General features: G+C 40.0%; 2 protein-coding genes across 7 annotated transcripts in view; both read left to right on the forward strand.

The window, feature by feature from the left end:
• The window catches only part of LOC146520703 (battenin-like), a 49,861-nt gene extending 41,229 nt beyond the window's left edge, over positions 1–8,632 (forward strand). For 3 of the 5 annotated variants that reach the window (XM_085156019.1, XM_085156020.1, XM_085156016.1), the window contains 7 exons: positions 510–649; positions 4,559–4,611; positions 4,686–4,754; positions 4,878–4,933; positions 5,029–5,122; positions 5,864–6,004; positions 6,236–8,632. In XM_085156019.1, the coding sequence (XP_085012145.1) occupies positions 510–649; positions 4,559–4,611; positions 4,686–4,754; positions 4,878–4,933; positions 5,029–5,122; positions 5,864–6,004; positions 6,236–6,352 (670 nt within the window). In that variant the 3' untranslated portion in view covers positions 6,353–8,632. The remainder of the gene's footprint in view (positions 1–509; positions 650–4,558; positions 4,612–4,685; positions 4,755–4,877; positions 4,934–5,028; positions 5,123–5,863; positions 6,005–6,235) is intronic. The other 2 variants (XM_085156017.1, XM_085156018.1) reach the window with 2 other exon arrangements.
• An 870-nt stretch (positions 8,633–9,502) lies between these two features.
• On the forward strand, positions 9,503–15,957 carry LOC146520707 (serine/threonine-protein phosphatase 4 catalytic subunit B). Of its 2 annotated transcripts, none has more exons than XM_085156026.1 (9): positions 9,503–9,645; positions 10,301–10,581; positions 11,924–11,975; positions 12,064–12,114; positions 12,949–13,050; positions 13,158–13,331; positions 13,455–13,581; positions 13,703–13,892; positions 14,774–15,957. In XM_085156026.1, the coding sequence occupies exons 2-9, from the start codon at positions 10,472–10,474 to the stop codon at positions 14,901–14,903; spliced, it is 936 nt and encodes a 311-aa protein (XP_085012152.1). In that variant the 5' UTR covers positions 9,503–9,645; positions 10,301–10,471; the 3' UTR covers positions 14,904–15,957. The 2 variants fall into 2 exon arrangements, with proteins under 2 accessions (XP_085012152.1, XP_085012153.1); XM_085156027.1 differs by lacking the exon at positions 9,503–9,645 and adding an exon at positions 9,665–9,776.
• The last annotated feature ends 744 nt before the right edge of the window (positions 15,958–16,701 follow it).

Consider the following 16,701-nt stretch of genomic DNA (forward strand, 5'->3'; position numbering starts at 1 on the left):
GAGGGAGGAGGTGTTACGTCCCTCTGCAGCCCCCTAATCTCCTCAGTGTGTTCACCTAGTCAGGTCCTGATAAAGGCATACCTGAGGCAGGCTTTCAGGAAGCCTCACTAGCCGTGCCTGGGTGCTACCAGCCATTATAGCCAACCTGCTATGCATTTTAGGATTAAAACCTCTTCTCACCCACAATCTGGTATTCATCTCCTTTTTTATGTTGCGGCTTTTGAGCCGGGTCGTAACAGCGACTTAACAAGGGTCCAATTTTGAATTAAGCTTCTGTAGGTCTAAGGTGTAGGTAGCCCAATGCTTTCATCTGTGGAGGTGAAGTGGGGGCCAAATAGTCACTTTAATTGAGTTCAGTTGACTCCAGTTCACTTCAGTCAAATGAGACATTGACAGGATGTAGTTTGTATTTCCTGTTGAGACTTTTTCCCTGTAAACTGTGTATAAATGAAGCTGAAACTTACAGACAAAATGATTTGTCATCTTCTTCATCCCAACAATTTTACCAGCTATTTCTGCCTGCTGGTTTGTCCACCTTCATTACCTCAGTGGAGGACCAAGGAGACTGAGTATGCAGCTTTGGTCTCTGAGGACAGACAGCAACTTCTGGACAGTTCAGACGAGGAGGAGCCCGAGAGCTCCACCACAGGTAAATGTCACATTAGAAGGGTGTCGCATGAAATCAGCAATAAACTGAAATTTAAATAAAGTTCAGCGACCAAATCCTGTAAAGACCAACCCTGTTTCATGTTTGATATATCTACTAACTGAACACGAACACATGAGTTCCTGTAAGTGTTTGAGTCCTCCATGACACCAGTTTTGTTTTTCCATAAGAATACATGAATTTTAACATTTTAAGCAATAATTTTCACAAAAAGGCAGATGTAACAAATATGATAAAGATATGAAATCATTTACATTTGAAGTTTGTCCACAGAGACTCACGTTTTCTTACAATGATGACTTTACACTGTTGCCCAATAGACACGCCTGAAAGATCCGAGAGCGTTGCTTTGCTGTTATCTAATCAGATGATCATCAACATGTGTCAGTTTCTGTTTGACATGGTGAGAGGAAACGCACTATTCTACATCTTTATTGAAATTGATAAAAGGAGGTCACTTAGGGGAAGATGTGAGTCGCTCAGATGGAAAACAGTGAAAAGGTATATGTGTGGATGCACGCTCAAACATCCAGGTAATAAAATCCCAGAACCTTGACTCTGTTCATGTGGACGTGGCGTTTTCAGTTAGAGGAGCATTCAGCTGATGAGAATGGGCCTGTTTCAGCATAACTCAGGGAGGACTCAGGGTCAGGAATGAAAGGTGTTTAGGACATTCCTGCAGTTGAACTAATCCACATGTATACGTTTATTCAACAGAGAAGACTGATGTAGAATTGGATTTAAAGCACAACAGTAGTTTATATTTACCTCAGCTAAGAAGGTAGAAGTAATGTTGTTAATCTGTCAGTCAGCAGGATTATAGCCCAAATTTTAAAATTTCAAAACGGGGCTAATTTTATATTTTTATTGTTTAAAGTATAAACAACAGACTTCTTAAAAGTTCTCTTCCTTTTTTGAATGGATGGATGTGTGCTGATAGTCCATAGGAGCTATGAGTTTGGCAGGTATGTGTTGTGGCTGCCTATTGTCACTAAGTGCAGAGCCAATAATGTGGGCTACGGTGGATTATGTTTGGCCTTCAGTTGGTTCTTTAGCTCAGCCTCTGTTTCACAGAAGAGTCATAAGAGACTCTGGTGAAGTGGGGAAGTGAAACTTCCTCAAAACTGTCTGCTGCAGTATTGTTCGTGTTTTTCTCGTGTGCTTTTTTGGTCTTTGATTTTTCTTGATGCCTCTGTCTTCAAGGTGAACATGCTGTTTCCTTTTTAACCAATCAGCATTTGACCTACACAAAGGCTGTATCCTAATTCAGGGTCTGCAGCCTTAACGGTCCACAAGGGCCGCGTACTCAAAGACCGCTAAGGCTGGAAGTGCGAGGCTTGTGAAATGGGACGGTCTAGCCTCCGTGGCGCTGCCCAGGTTGCCTAGCAACCATGACACTAACAGCTGGAGACGTTTCATACAGCTTTGTTTGACAGAAATGAAGGAGAAAATCTTTTGTTTGTTTGTTTGTTTCTACGTAAGCTTTGATTTGATAAGTATCTGAGGCTGAGACCACAGGACTGTGAAATCATGATTATTGGGCTTCACTTCTGTACTGAACAGTCATTTAAGATTAGCTAGTAAATAACAATTAGCTAATGTTGTTCATGAGACTAAAGACATCTCACTTTGGTAATGTAAATATAATATGGCCAATATTAAAGTCATTATTTCCATCATTATTAGTTAAGCAGTGAAAGAATTCTGTTTCAAACACTGAGCTTCAGTAAAGATTCAAGCTGCATTTATTTATATTTCCTGTCACCTTAAATCTTCACTGTATATATAACTGTGTTATATATAAGAGACAAATATTGTTCTTTTAATACGTTGGTATTACTAAATTTGTCTCAGTGTTTACTTTAACCTCCTAGGACCTGACGTCCACATATGTGGACATCACATTTTGGGTTATTTAGACCAAAATACTCAATTTTGCTCTACAAGGGCCTGATATCCGCTTATGAGGACATTATACTGCTACTGCTCTATCAAAATTTTAAACGAATATCCTCATATGTGGCTCTTATTTTTCTTAAAAACAAAAATAAGATTTAAAAAAATCTGGTAATTCTTTGTTTTTCATTCATCGGGCCTCAATATGCCCAAATATCAAAGAGAAATTAAAAATGCATGTCATGGAAGAGTTCGGGTCTTAGGAGGTTAAATATCCATAAAATCATCACATTCTCTGTAGGATTAAAGTCAATTATTGAACGGCTATATTTTAAAGTAAAGGCTTTAAAACCAAGTTAGTACAAACATCGCTAATGTCACATAACTCTGCTGACATGTGGCCAACAGTAATGTTTTAATGTTCTTCGTTATTAAACATTTGCACATAAATAAGTGACATAATATTCAGTACTTACTTTTAAACGTTTTTTTTTTTTTTTCTGGCAAAATTAGCCACACCCAGCGCCGCGCTATGCATTCTGGTCTATGTTGGGCCACGAAGTCTACACCGCCACATCCTTAAAATTCAGGGAAATGAAGGCCGCATTTGAGGGCTTTGAATTGGGACAGCCTTCGTCGCGTCACTGTGACGTAATCGGCCTTAAAGCAGCCTTTAAGGCTGCAGACCCTGAATTGGGATACAGCCACAGTGTGACTGCATTGGCAGAGGTGTAGCGCACATGAGCATGCAGGTTACCTGAGTTTTTGCATCTATCACATGACACATCTGCAGTGGCATCAAACATTAGTTTCACTTGCAGAAAGTCGTCTGTGCACAGCTTCATCTTCACTCTCACTGCCTCCATTTAAACTATGCATGTTCCTCTCTCCCTCACTTACTGTATGGTGGTTCTTAACAAGCAAATAAAAAACGTTTGTTTTCATAATATTTCAGAATAAGAGCCCAGTTAAGAAATTAAGTGTTTCTATCCAGTGAAGCACCAAAGTGTTTTTAATTTGAAACGGTTACAGGAAAACCTGAGGTCAAGTCAAGTGGCTTTATTGTCATTTCAACCATGTTCAGAGCTACAGTACACAGTGAAGCGAGACAGCGTTCCTCCAGGATCATGGTGCAATGACATATATGACAAGACATATAAAAGACAATCAACACAGGACTACATATTTTAATTCAATTCAATTCAATTTTATTTATTTGAATTAAATTGAATTGATAAAGCGCCAAATCACAACAAAAGTCACCTCAAGGCGCTTCATCATACATAAAGTGCAAGTGTGCAAAAACTGCAAAAAACATTGCAGCACCAGACAGAACAGAACGATACAAACACAACAGTGCAACAGAAATGTGCATCAATGACAGTTGGTTGTGCATGTTTGTGTATGTGTGTGTCAGTCCAGTCACTGAGTGGTCAGTAGTCTGACGTTTGGGGGAAGAAACTTTCGCGGTCTGGCAGTGAGGGCCTGAATGCTCCGGTACGTCTGTGCCAGAAGTCCAAATTGTAGGCGGAGTAAAATACGAGCGCTCACAGGCTCTGCAGTAGCTGTCTCAGTTTCTGACCACCCTTTGGAACACAAATTTGCGTGCTAAGCTAAACGGATCACATGTTCCTCTCTGTTCTTACTCATGTGACTGATACTGATACTCAGTGTATTGGCAGTTGCTTCCTATTGCTGCTCAACAGTTTGTATAGTTGTTACGTTACAGTGGCCTCAGTGAGAGGCTGCTATGTGCATACGTATCATTTAGTACCCAGAAATGAAATGTTTCAATGATTTGTAATTTCTGACCACGTTATCACAGCTTTCTTTTTTGCAAACTGAGGAGTGTTTGTTAACACTTAACAAAGACAGAGGACATGAGGCTGCTGACTTCATCTCCTGCTGTGGAACTTCACAGTTTATATGAATGAATTGTCGTTTTAAAGTTCTGCTTGTTGGGAAATAATGTTCTCTTCCTCTTGAATGTAACAGAAGACCAACCCACTGGGCCTCTCAGTTTCAGAGAGAGACTGTTTGTTATCAGAGTAAGTACACCGTTTACTTGTTTGATCTGAAACTGTTCAGCCAAACTGTTACTGAACTTGATTTCTGTGAGCAGGGCTTGTGGAGGTTTGTGCTTCCACTGGGAGTGGTCTACTTAACCGAGTATTTCATCAACCAGGGTTTGGTGAGTCCTCTGATGCCCTCTAGCAGCAAACTCAGCTCACTGCATGCTGTTAGTGAAACTTGGCTCTGATTTTGTGTGATGTTGTGAGAATATTGAACCAGGAATATTTTCCCTCTCTGTAAGATGGAACTCCTGTTCTTCCACAATATTTTCCTGACTCATGCAGCTCAGTATCGCTGGTCAGTGATCCATTACAGAAAGTATTCAGTATGAATGACTTCATGCAGATTGTTTGGGGTGTGCAGCTCTACTTGTTTCTTGTTTGCATCCTCAGGTATCAGACTCTGTACCAGCTTGGTGTACTGCTCTCTCGATCCTCTCTGCGCTGGGCGAAATTCAGGAAAGTGTGGATTCTCAGTGTTCTGCAGGTGAGAAATGAGAATAAAATACAAATCAGCACCAGAGGGATGTCTGCTCCCTTTTTTGACAAGGTAGAGGAGCTTAACCTGCAACTTTCTCTGACTGGCTCCTCACTACAAACAATAGATTTGAACATCAGTATTTGTGGCTGCTGTGCTCAAAGTGTGTACACACAAATCTGTGTGTAAGTAGTGCATATAAAATGTTGTGCACAAATCCATAATTGATCCATTAGGCAGTAGGTGAAGCTGCATTAGTGCATAGAAGTGTTAGGAGCAGCCAATAACAAAACGGTGCAGCAGCTGTCCTCAAAGAATTACAACCACACAATGATCCTCATCTAGGATCATACTATTTACACAGTGACCCCGCCCCATTTCCAGGTGAAACAGAGAAAGTGCTGATGATGTTGTATAAGAGAGAAGCCTGCACCTCTAAGGCAAGAAATAAGGAGAAAATCTGACTGTAGAAAAAGAAAGAGAAAGGAGAGGTGTGGCTTTGCAGAGTGTCTCAACAACTGTTTAAGACAAAGTGACACTCAGGCTGAAATAATAGGAGAGCTGAATAAATTATTTTTTCCATCAAACATTGCATAGTCTATGGTTTGTTTTCAGGTGACTGAATAATTTGTGTTGCTTTGTGATGCAGATAACTATAGTACATGCATATGGGGTTGTTAAATGTGTGTGAATGTATACTTTACAGACACTGCTGTGTTTCTCAGAGCTGCTTCTCTCTCCTCTCCACAGACGCTGAACGCTGTGTTTCTTCTGTTAGCTGTACGTTACCTGTTCCTGCCCACTGTTTGGTTGGTGTTCGCTTTTATCCTCTATGAGGGTCTGCTGGGTGGAGCAGCATATGTCAACACCTTCCACTTCATCAGCAAGGAGGTAAAGGACAGCTTCAGAGAACCATTCATATATTTCTGTTCTTCGACCTCTGTGCAAAGCTGCATTTCATTTTTAATCCATTCACAGATACATACACACTCTGCAAATGTCACAATGATTATTTTAGGAGATTCAGGAGATCAGTACAGAAGCAGCTGTGCACTGTTGAGCTGTTTTTACTCCACAGTAAGCTTGCATCCACCTCAGAGTGTCTTCTCTTTTCTCCTACAGACTGAAGACAGACACAGGGAGTTCTCCATGGCTGCTGCCAGCGTTGGAGACAGCCTGGGCATAACTGTGGCTGGACTCATATCTCTTCCTGTCCACAGTTACTTCTGTTCATTATAACCAAGCCCACACACTGACCAGCATGATGAGTAAGCAAAACGTGGGTGCGTTCGATTTTTAAATCCGAACTGGGTTAGAGACAAAAAGCAGACATTGCATAAAAATGTCAATAAAGTCTTTGACTCCACATCCTGTGCTTGCTGCATATTTATAGATAACAGCAAGTGAACTATATAGAAAGTCCAGAGTCCAAAAAAGTGTTTTTTTACCTTCAGCCAGAGATCAAATAATATCAATAACATCCTACCTACGATCACAGAAGGTAAACCTGAAACACAGATCAGAGAAACCGATAGACCAGAAAATATTGTCTTGTTTTGATGACCAGTTTCTTTGTGGTTTTCCTTCATGAAAAACCTTCCAGTGGTTCACAGAACAAAAGCTTTCAATGTGAAACAAGAGCGGGATATATTTCAATTTGACATAATGAATAAAAGAAATATAAATGCAATACATTTTAAAGTCACAGAAGAGGAGATGTCATTTCAGTAAGTTTACTGTGTTTTAATTGTGGCAACTAAAGAGTCATCTTTAAGTATAAAGTATCTCTGAGCTGCGACCAGGCAGCCAGTATTGTGTAGGAAATCCCTCCACGCCAACCTTCAACGCTAAGATTTACCTTAAAATCTAAACTGTTATTTTACTGACCTTCATTTTAACATTAACTCCTCAAACTGAACTCTGGGTTCAGAAACAGTGCTATGAATGACTACTCAGCTAGGATGTGCCATTACTATTTTCAAATTATTTTAAAAGTCAGAGAGCTCAGTCATTGAATGCTGCAATTATATTTTTGGGAGCTGAAATTATAAAACTATTGCTTTCAGGGGGCAAAGAAAGCTCAGTAGGTAGAGTGGTTGCCCCATGATCAGAAGGTCGAGGGTTTGAATCCACTGAACAGCTACCCTGAGCAAGGTACTGCTCCCTGGGCACTAGATTGGTGGCTGCCCACTGCTTCACTGAGTGAATGGGTTAAATGAGAGGAATTTCCCCACGGTGATCAATGAAGTATGCATTATTATTATTATTATTTGAAGAAACTGTGAGTAAATATAATGCTGAAGCCTGAGGGCTCTCACTAAGTGGCTTCTATAATAGGTAGTTCTATATTTAAGAGTTTAATTCATGTTAATAAATAGCAGAGATTACTTTCGTATTTCAGTTGTAGTCAAACGTTTGCAAACACTCATCGTAGAAATGAATCTGAAATTTGGGATTTTCATTATTTTTTTGACATGACTATAGGTGACTTCAATCTTACTGAAAGATTGTGGACTATGCTTAAAATCCAGGTTGGTACCAGGAAACCAAGAGAAGAATAATGGTCAAATATAACGTCAGAATTAGGCCTGATTGAGGTGGAAATTTTTCCAAAATAAATTCAACCATGTGCATCCAATTCTCATTTTTAAAGTCTTTTTTTTTTGCAGATGCTGTAAAATCATTCCTCTCTGGGAAGAAAACAATTCAAAGAAATGATTAAAAGTCCAAAATTACCATGACATTCATGTCCATGATGAGTGTATGTAACAAAGCGAGCAAAAATGCCTTCTATTATAGGTTTTAATACCAGGAGAGCATTCGGAGCTTTAAAATGCCACTTGCTTCAGATTTGTACAAAAACAATGTCACACACAGATTTGTTTTTGTGATGTTTATCGTGTGCAACTTGGCATCATTTTGCTTAGCTGTGGCTTTTCTAATTCTAATGAAAGACTGCTTGTTAAACTGTGGCACAGTTAGTCACTGCAGGTGGAGCACAGAACACCTGGGAATGGCTGAGATGTGAAACAAAGTTGATTTTAATATTTTTGTTGTAAAATAAAGAAAATAGAGGTTGCTCATGCCGTCATGCTGACGTGTATTTTACTAAAATTCTTGGAAGCACTTTTGTTATTTTTCTTATAACATTGTGGGCTGTTGAATTTGTTTTCTTTTCTTGGAATGCAGTTTATGTCCTTAAATACTTGATCCATGTGTCCTGTTTTCTCCTGAACACTCAAACGCAGACCAACAGTCCTACTGACATTCTGATGACCACATAAAGCTAATGCTAATGCTAATGCTAACTGGAAGAACCTTGTTACAACATAATATTGTTATTTAATCTTCTGCTTGCTTCATATCAAATTTTACAGGAAATCAGAAATGAGGTTCACTTTGACTTTGTTAGCCTGCCAGTTAGCTACAAACATGTGGTTGTCCTTTCTTGCGCAGAGAGCAATGACATTTCTAATTGTACCGATTTTTTTCTTTGATATAAAGTGTATGTGTCATAAACTGGAATGTGTCGTGCTTTATTACTTATAGTGATGTTAGATAACATAGGTTGGTCTTTAACTGGGGTGTTTCGTGAACCATTTATTAACCTAATATTTAATTCAAAATTATTTAGGGAAAAAAAGTAAGGTTGCTATAGTCAGCAAACTGCAGTATTTTCTCTGCTGTCCACTTTGTGCCTAATATATCCGACAAATGCTTGTAGAGTGGAGAATTTATACTGCGGTATCCCAAAGCTACAGGTGATGTTTCTTAGCCAAAATGAATTAAAATGTATAAATATAGGTTACTGTTCCATAACACACATTTTTCTTGTTAAACTTCTACTTGAACTACATTACATTTCATAGTGGAGCACAGAACATCACACAAAAAATTAAATTCTTTATAATTAAATTAAAAGGGTATATTCTACCTTCATTACAAGTCAAATATTTCAGTAGTTCAATATTTTCTTGATTTTAATGATAATGGTTTATAGCTGGTGGTAATCAGAAATCCTGAATCAAAATATTAGAATATCTCTTTTCCAGTTTCAGCTTGCAGCAAGAGGGGATCGGACAGCCAAGGCCTGCCTTTGACCTGGCTCAGTCCACCCTGAACCTGCTTGCTTATTGTGGGGCCATAGGGTGGCTCGAAATTAAATACTGTATTTCTGACTTTATTTCGTGTCCTTAAACTTGATCAAAATTGCAAGAAAGGGTTTTGAAATACTTTTCATACAATAAATATCGAGTTTATTTTAAAAAAAAAATTAATCACTTAAAAAAAGAAAACAAAAGTAAACTTTTCATGATATTCAGTATTTGGGATGGACTAGTAAGCGATCTGTAAATTACCACTACAGTGAATGTCGGGTTGAGTAGACTGAGTAGTGCGCTTCCTATACCGGAAGTTACAGCCGACCTGCAAGTGTTCACGAGCACGGCAGGCGTAAACCGGCAAAGACGAGACCGGGGGAAGAAGAGGGGCCAGTGAGTGAGCCGACGCTCCATGGACTGAAATATATGAACGTTGGTTCTTTAACATTTCCTTTGCTCGCTGTTTTTGGTTATTCGAGTTGAGTCGTTTTTAAATTGTGTTATTCGCATTAGCTAGTTTACTGGCGACATTAGCAGTAACCAGCGTTGACGCCGAAAACCAAGTAAGTTAGCCCAGGTCGGCATCGATTAGCCCGCTAACATGCAACATTTCAACTACGCTTAACACGTTGCTTTTATTTTGTTTTTTTCTGGCACATAGATTATCTGTAGTTTGTTGGTATCGACTGTCAGACATTTTTGTGAAGCATCTGTTCAAATTCCCAAACAAAATGGTTGGCTAAGTTATCAAAGAATCAGTTGTTCGCTGACGTCGTTAGCTGTGATGTAAGCTAGCGTGCTAATATTAGCTTACTGCTACGCCCCGAGGCCTTACATTCCCTAACGAATAACATCAGTTTTCTGTGGGAGACTACTTTTATGTTAGGTGTGAACAAACTAGTCGTATGACTTTCACAGTGGTGTGTTAAATTGGCGTTTAGTTAGGAATTTCTATGTACGACCGGGTCTTATTTATCATACAGCAGACATTACCTAAACTGGATTATCCGCCTACCAGGTTGTTATTGCGATGTTTAGCTCGGAATTACTTCGGTTGAATAACCTCACTTATGTTTTTTGTCTGCAGTTTGTCACTCCGAGCATCGTCGTAGCAATACCCTGACGTTTAAGAGCTGAAGCCCCCCGGCTGCTTTCGAGGAAGTTATTGTTTTGGCTGTTCGCTCTCGGAGCCACATATTTAAGCGAGCCCAGTGTGCGAGAAGAGGAGTGTGTGCCTGGTGTGTGAGCAACTCTCCCTATGTGTGTGACAATGGGGGACATCAGTGACCTGGACCGACAGATAGAGCAGCTCAGACGCTGTGAGCTCATCAAGGAAAATGAAGTCAAAGCACTGTGTGCCAAAGCTAGGTAAGCATCAGTGTGCTTGGACCAACAGTACTTTTATTTAATCAATTATACACTCTCGATTCAAGGCAGAAAACTGTTTAGCTGTTGTCTTATTTCTGAATACTTAAAGAACGGGAAGGAAAATCTTCAGGATTGCGAATTAAAACGTACTTTTAGAGGGGTGAAATTTAGTAGAGCTTAAATATATTTATATGTAATGTTCAAAAGTAATGGGGCAGCCTTTTTGTCTTAACTATATGCAGACCAATGGCTGTTTCTGCAAAGGGGTCACTACATGGGTGAGCTCCGCATGTTTGATTTGGCACAGTTTTACAGATGCCAAAAAATGATTAACTAGACTAGCCAGACTTGCATCAGACGCTGACCAGTTACAGCTGAGAATTTTAAAGAAAATATATTTATCTATTAACGATATATAACAGGAATAGTTTACGAGTTGTTAAAACTTAAACCCTCTGCTGACTGTTAAATGTCTATGCACTGTGCATATAAACATGCTACTGGGTATGTTGGGTAGACCTTGATCATGCAGTTTATATACACAAATGCACAGTAAACAAAAGAATATTTTTTATTTAAAGTTAATATTTTAATCAATCACCATATAAATGTTACAAATCCCACTGTCGCCAAGTGCTTGCTCATAGAGGCCCATTTGATTGTTTTCTCTGGGGATCTGACAGGATCTTTACTGTATAAAGCACTTTGAGGCCAGTGTTGTTGCTATACAAATAGAATTGAATTGAATTTTAGGACTAGGTTGTTTATAGACTAAATTTAATCCAGATGGAAGATCTTGGAGGAGTCCAGGAAAAAAAAAAATATATGCAAAGGTAGGTTACGATCATTATAGGTTAAGGCAAGACCAATCACAGGCCTATTGTGAACTGGGATAAGTCTACTGGATGCAAACTGCCATACAGACTCCTTAAATGGAGCCTTATCCTGACTGACCTTTGTTAGCCAATCAGCTGCTCCTGGATATTGTTAAATAATCAAGTAACTCAGATAAGGATGATGGAGAAACAATTTAAGCAATCTGATCTTAATTTGAAACGATTACTGTGGTTGGTGGAGGAGTGTAAGTGGGCCCCCAGGTCCCCCAGGTTCTGTCACTGGGTTTCAAAAAGTCGATGTGTTTAGTTTGGATATTTTTCAAGTTGCAGTTACATCACCTGTCAGCTGTGTTTCTGGAGTCACAACAGGAAACGGTAGATGTGGCCACTAGGGGGTGCTTGTCTGTAACTCAAGGATTGTTTTATGTCTGCTGTTAGTCTGGTGCTGTATTGTTGTGCGTTATTTGTTTATTAATAAATACACATATGTATTTTTATTCCTTTAGAGAGATTTTGGTTGAAGAAAGCAATGTCCAGAGAGTAGATTCTCCTGTTACGGTAAGTAACATCTACTCACTGTTGTCTCTGAATTTGCCTGGATGTCAGATAAATGTGGTAATAATGTTTCTCCTGTTATTTCTTACAGGTTTGTGGAGATATACACGGTCAGTTCTATGACTTGAAAGAACTTTTTAGAGTAAGTTTTTTTTCTTTTTCTATTTGTTTTTAAAATCTCTTTTGCTTCTGATTGGGTTATATTTCATCGTTTAAGTATGATACTGGACACAGGTGTTATTCTGTTGCTGATTTACAATCCTGCACAGCACTACTAAACTTGGTTAGTTATTAGAAATAAATGCAGCTTTTTAAATTTGATACTCTTGCCTGGAGTTTGAGTGTGACGCTCAGCTTTCACACTGCGCTCCTAAATTCATCAATAAATATATTTAAGAATATAAATCCAGTGAAAAGGTATTAGTAAAATTGGGGGGGGGGGGGGGGGGGGGATGTACATTTTTATTTTTCAGCTAAAATATGCACGAGTCTCATTTCATACTGCTGTTACTTATGGATATCCTAGTTTCTCCTGTTATGGCTCTTCCTGCGAGTACACCTCCTCACACACTCACACAGTGGAGCTGACGAGAAACTTGGCATCATGTTATGTTGCCGTAAATGCTCCAGTAGAGGCTTCTCAGATTTACAGCAGACATAATGAAGAGTGAGAGTGGGTGATGTGCTAATACTACTAGCAAGCAGTACACTGCTGCTCCAATGTATCGATACCCAGTGTAGCTTTGAGTCAGTATTGGACCAAAATGTCATCCAAATAGTAAATTGATGCTAGTTTCTTTTACTAATCTCATGTGAGGTAATATTTTGAGATACAGTATGGTTCAATCTTGGTGCATTGCAGGTCTTGGTTTTCATTTTCCCATTATTGTGAGTTGGGGAGGTAGAGACTTGTGCACATTAAATTACCAGTATGCATCTGTTTAAAGGGCTTCTTTTTCATTTTTCTGCATGACAGGTGGGAGGAGATGTCCCGGAGACAAATTATCTGTTCATGGGTGACTTTGTGGACAGAGGCTTCTACAGTGTGGAGACTTTTCTTCTGTTGCTAGCTCTTAAGGTAGTTTGTCTGTCCACTGCTGAGCTACACCAGTTATAGTTTTTACATTTACTTTCCCATGGGGTGTCAGAACTCCCTTCATCTTTTATCTCTGCTGTACGATCCAGGTACGCTATCCGGACCGGATTACCTTGATCCGGGGAAACCACGAGTCCCGGCAGATCACCCAGGTCTACGGCTTCTATGACGAGTGCCTCCGCAAATATGGCTCAGTCACTGTCTGGAGATACTGCACAGAGATTTTCGACTACCTGTCTCTCTCTGCTATTATCGATGGCAAGGTTAGATACGTCATCCAGCACTTACTTCATATGTAGTGTTTTCTTCTGAACATGTTGCTGCTTTTAAAACTCCCTGTGTAACTTAGCTGTTTCATTTGTTTTGATATAATTCTGTGTGTGTAGATCTTCTGTGTGCACGGGGGATTGTCTCCCTCCATCCAGACACTGGATCAGATCCGGACCATTGATAGAAAACAGGAAGTGCCCCATGATGGACCAATGTGTGACCTCCTGTGGTCAGACCCTGAAGGTACAGACTGTTCACTTGGACATCTAAAAAAATGAAATTGACGTTAACAAGAAACAGCAGTGGAGAATTAAAGGACTGTATGACGGATGTGTTTGTGTGACCAGTTTCTCTCTGCTTTCAGACACCACAGGCTGGGGGGTGAGTCCTAGAGGTGCCGGCTACTTATTTGGGAGTGACGTAGTGGCTCAGTTCAACGCCGCCAACGACATCCACATGATCTGTCGAGCTCATCAGCTAGTTATGGAAGGCTACAAGTGGCACTTCAATGAGACGGTGCTCACTGTGTGGTCAGCACCCAACTACTGCTACAGGTACATAGCTACATTAATCTCACATATCTTGAATGGGGAAAGATGTCCTCGTCATGTAAATACTGAGTTGCTTCCTGAAATATTCCAAAGGTGAATCATGTTGTCTCAGTATTAGCAGCAATTACCAGTGAAATTCCAGCACTATAAATTGAAATCTACAGCTAAGGCAGGGCAATGTTAAGATTGCAAATGTTTGGAAAGGCATACCTGCTGCTGTGTAGAGACTTGCTGTACAACAAGTTGAACCATGTTCGGGTTTGTTCTAGCATCAACTGACATCAGCTGAATTGGCCAGTCTAGCCTCCATTCATGGTGGATTACTTTATAAACAGACTATTTGTTCTGTTTACCTTACTACTGTTGAAATATGAGATGCTTACCCCTGTGACAAATAAGCATTAAAAGCCGTTGTGTAACATTTTGATTCCCCATAATGCTTCATACATGTCAGTCTGCTGCTTTGACCCAATTGGCATAGATACAAAACAACACTCACTTTGGGAATGCATTTTAACAAGCATAGTAGTAAGGAAACTTACTATAAACTAGCAGTTTATACCGTTGTGCTATGGCTGGGTGATAAAGCACTAAAGATAATTACACTGAAAGAAGTTTTCCTCGATCGAAATATGAAACATGGTCCATAAAAAGTCGATATAACTCATTCTATTTTTGACAGGCGGCATGAAAGGCCACTGACAATCAGAATAGATGGGATTACATACATTACATGACTAATAAAAGGAAAAGTTTCCAGTGATCAGGCGTGGTTAAGGCCATCTTGGTGTTGTTTAATACCAAAGAAATGTTTGAAACTGTGCTAATTAAATATACACAAGGCTCTTTTTGTGTATTACCAATGTTTGTTCCTCTCCTAACAGATGTGGTAATGTAGCAGCCATCTTGGAGTTGGATGAGCATCTACAGCGGGAGTTCATCATATTTGAAGCAGCACCACAAGAGACCAGAGGCATACCCTCCAAGAAACCAGTAGCCGACTATTTCCTGTGAAGTCTTTGAGCAGACAGCCATGACACATCCAAATTTCCAGTACCGTTTCACATCAGCTGCCCTCCATCCTGCCGCTGGACCGTTCTGTCAGTGTGAACTCAAAGCAGTGAGACAGAAAACCTGCCAAACCCTGCCAAGCTCCTGCACTGCTTCAGCTTGAAGAGCTGGATTTTTTGCCCTACTGCCCAAGCCTGACAGAGCAGTCACTGTGGAAGGTGGAAGGGCGAGGTGGTTAATGGGCCCATGACTGTTGTCATTTCTCTTCAGCTACATAAAGATGGCCATTTCTTTCTGCTCTCCTTCCATTTGTTCTCATCCTCCTCACTCTGTGTAGATATGAATTTCTCCTTTCCTGGCTCAACTTTCACTACAATTGTAGTTGTTGTTTTTTTTTTTTTTTTTTTTGTCCCCCTGCTGTGACAGACACTGTCATTTAGTTTTAGACGTATTTGGAAGGAGTGCTGTTTTTTTTTTCTTTTCCTTTTTCATGATTTTTCTAAAGTATGCAGCCGTAGGAAGCTTCAGTTTTATCATTTTAGAAATTCCTTCGATGCATATGTTGTCTCTGTTTTTGATTTTTGTATAATTGTTGCTGCCAGGATTAAACAAAATGCCCTCTCTTCTCTTTATTTGCTGTTTAACTGTCTCCCACCACATGTGCTCCTTTTAACAAGAGCTTCCCAAGAGCTCCACACCCTCACATCTTAACACCAGAGATGTAACGACTCCCAACACGAGTCATGTATTAACCATTGCCCTCTTAATTTCTTTTAATCTACACTTCTCTGTAGGTGTGTCAATTTTGATATTGTGAAAATAAAGGTTTTGTATCTATGCTGATATATCAATTCCGTTGCACCTCCTTATGAAAGATGGCTACAAATCCACAGTTGTCAGTTTGTTACTTAAAGCAGACTAAAAAAAATCCTCTTACTTCCATTGTCTAAGATGTTAGTCACAATACACTAATTGTCAAAATAGCATCATTGTTTAGACCAGGGGTCGGCAACCTGCGGCTCTTTTGTCCTTATACTGCGGCTCCGGATGGTTTGGGGGAAAAAATTAGTATTTAGCTGAAGTGTATTTTATTTGTTTAGTTCTTTTTTTTAACTTGTAGTTCTAAATTGGAAGATCATTGTGATTTTGAAATATAAAAATAAAATTATATCTTATTATTTTTTCATCGCTCAAAATAAGCGTCACACTCGCGGAAGCCGGTGTACCCGCCGAAACGCCGTGCATTTATCGAGACTTTTGACCCCAGGTAGGCCAGTTATGGATCTTCGGATCCGCATGTCGGCAGCTGTTCTCCACCGTGAACTATGTTAAAAACAAACACCGCTCACGCCTCACAGATGGCAGCTTACAGTCCTGCGTATAGATGAAAGCCCCGATTTGCAGACGCTGTGCGCAGAGGTTCGGGACCATAAGTCTTATTGTAAACATATCACGGCAGACCCGACGATGTTTCCATGAACATGCTTTTCACACACGGTTGCTGTACGCATACAGCCGGCTGTAGCTTTTCAGCTCACAGCCCGACAACACAACAGCAGAGAGAGCGCAGACTTTAAGGCAGCGAGGCGTGATTGCGGGTGCCGCTCAGGTGCGTCCTGCAGCGGCGCTGCAGACCACGCCCCGCCACTCACATTAACCAGGTAAAATACATATTTAGGCAGAATTTTGCAAATATCTATTTTTTTTTAGCAGCATAGTGCTTTTTTTCCAATTACTTTTTAAAAGTCAGGTCAAGGCTCCAAAAGCCCAAAGGCGATATAAGGGTTGTGGCTCACAACAG

The sequence above is a fragment of the Neolamprologus multifasciatus genome, chromosome 4 (assembly GCF_963576455.1).
Source record: "Neolamprologus multifasciatus chromosome 4, fNeoMul1.2, whole genome shotgun sequence".
NCBI classification, from domain to species: Eukaryota; Metazoa; Chordata; class Actinopteri; order Cichliformes; family Cichlidae; genus Neolamprologus; species Neolamprologus multifasciatus.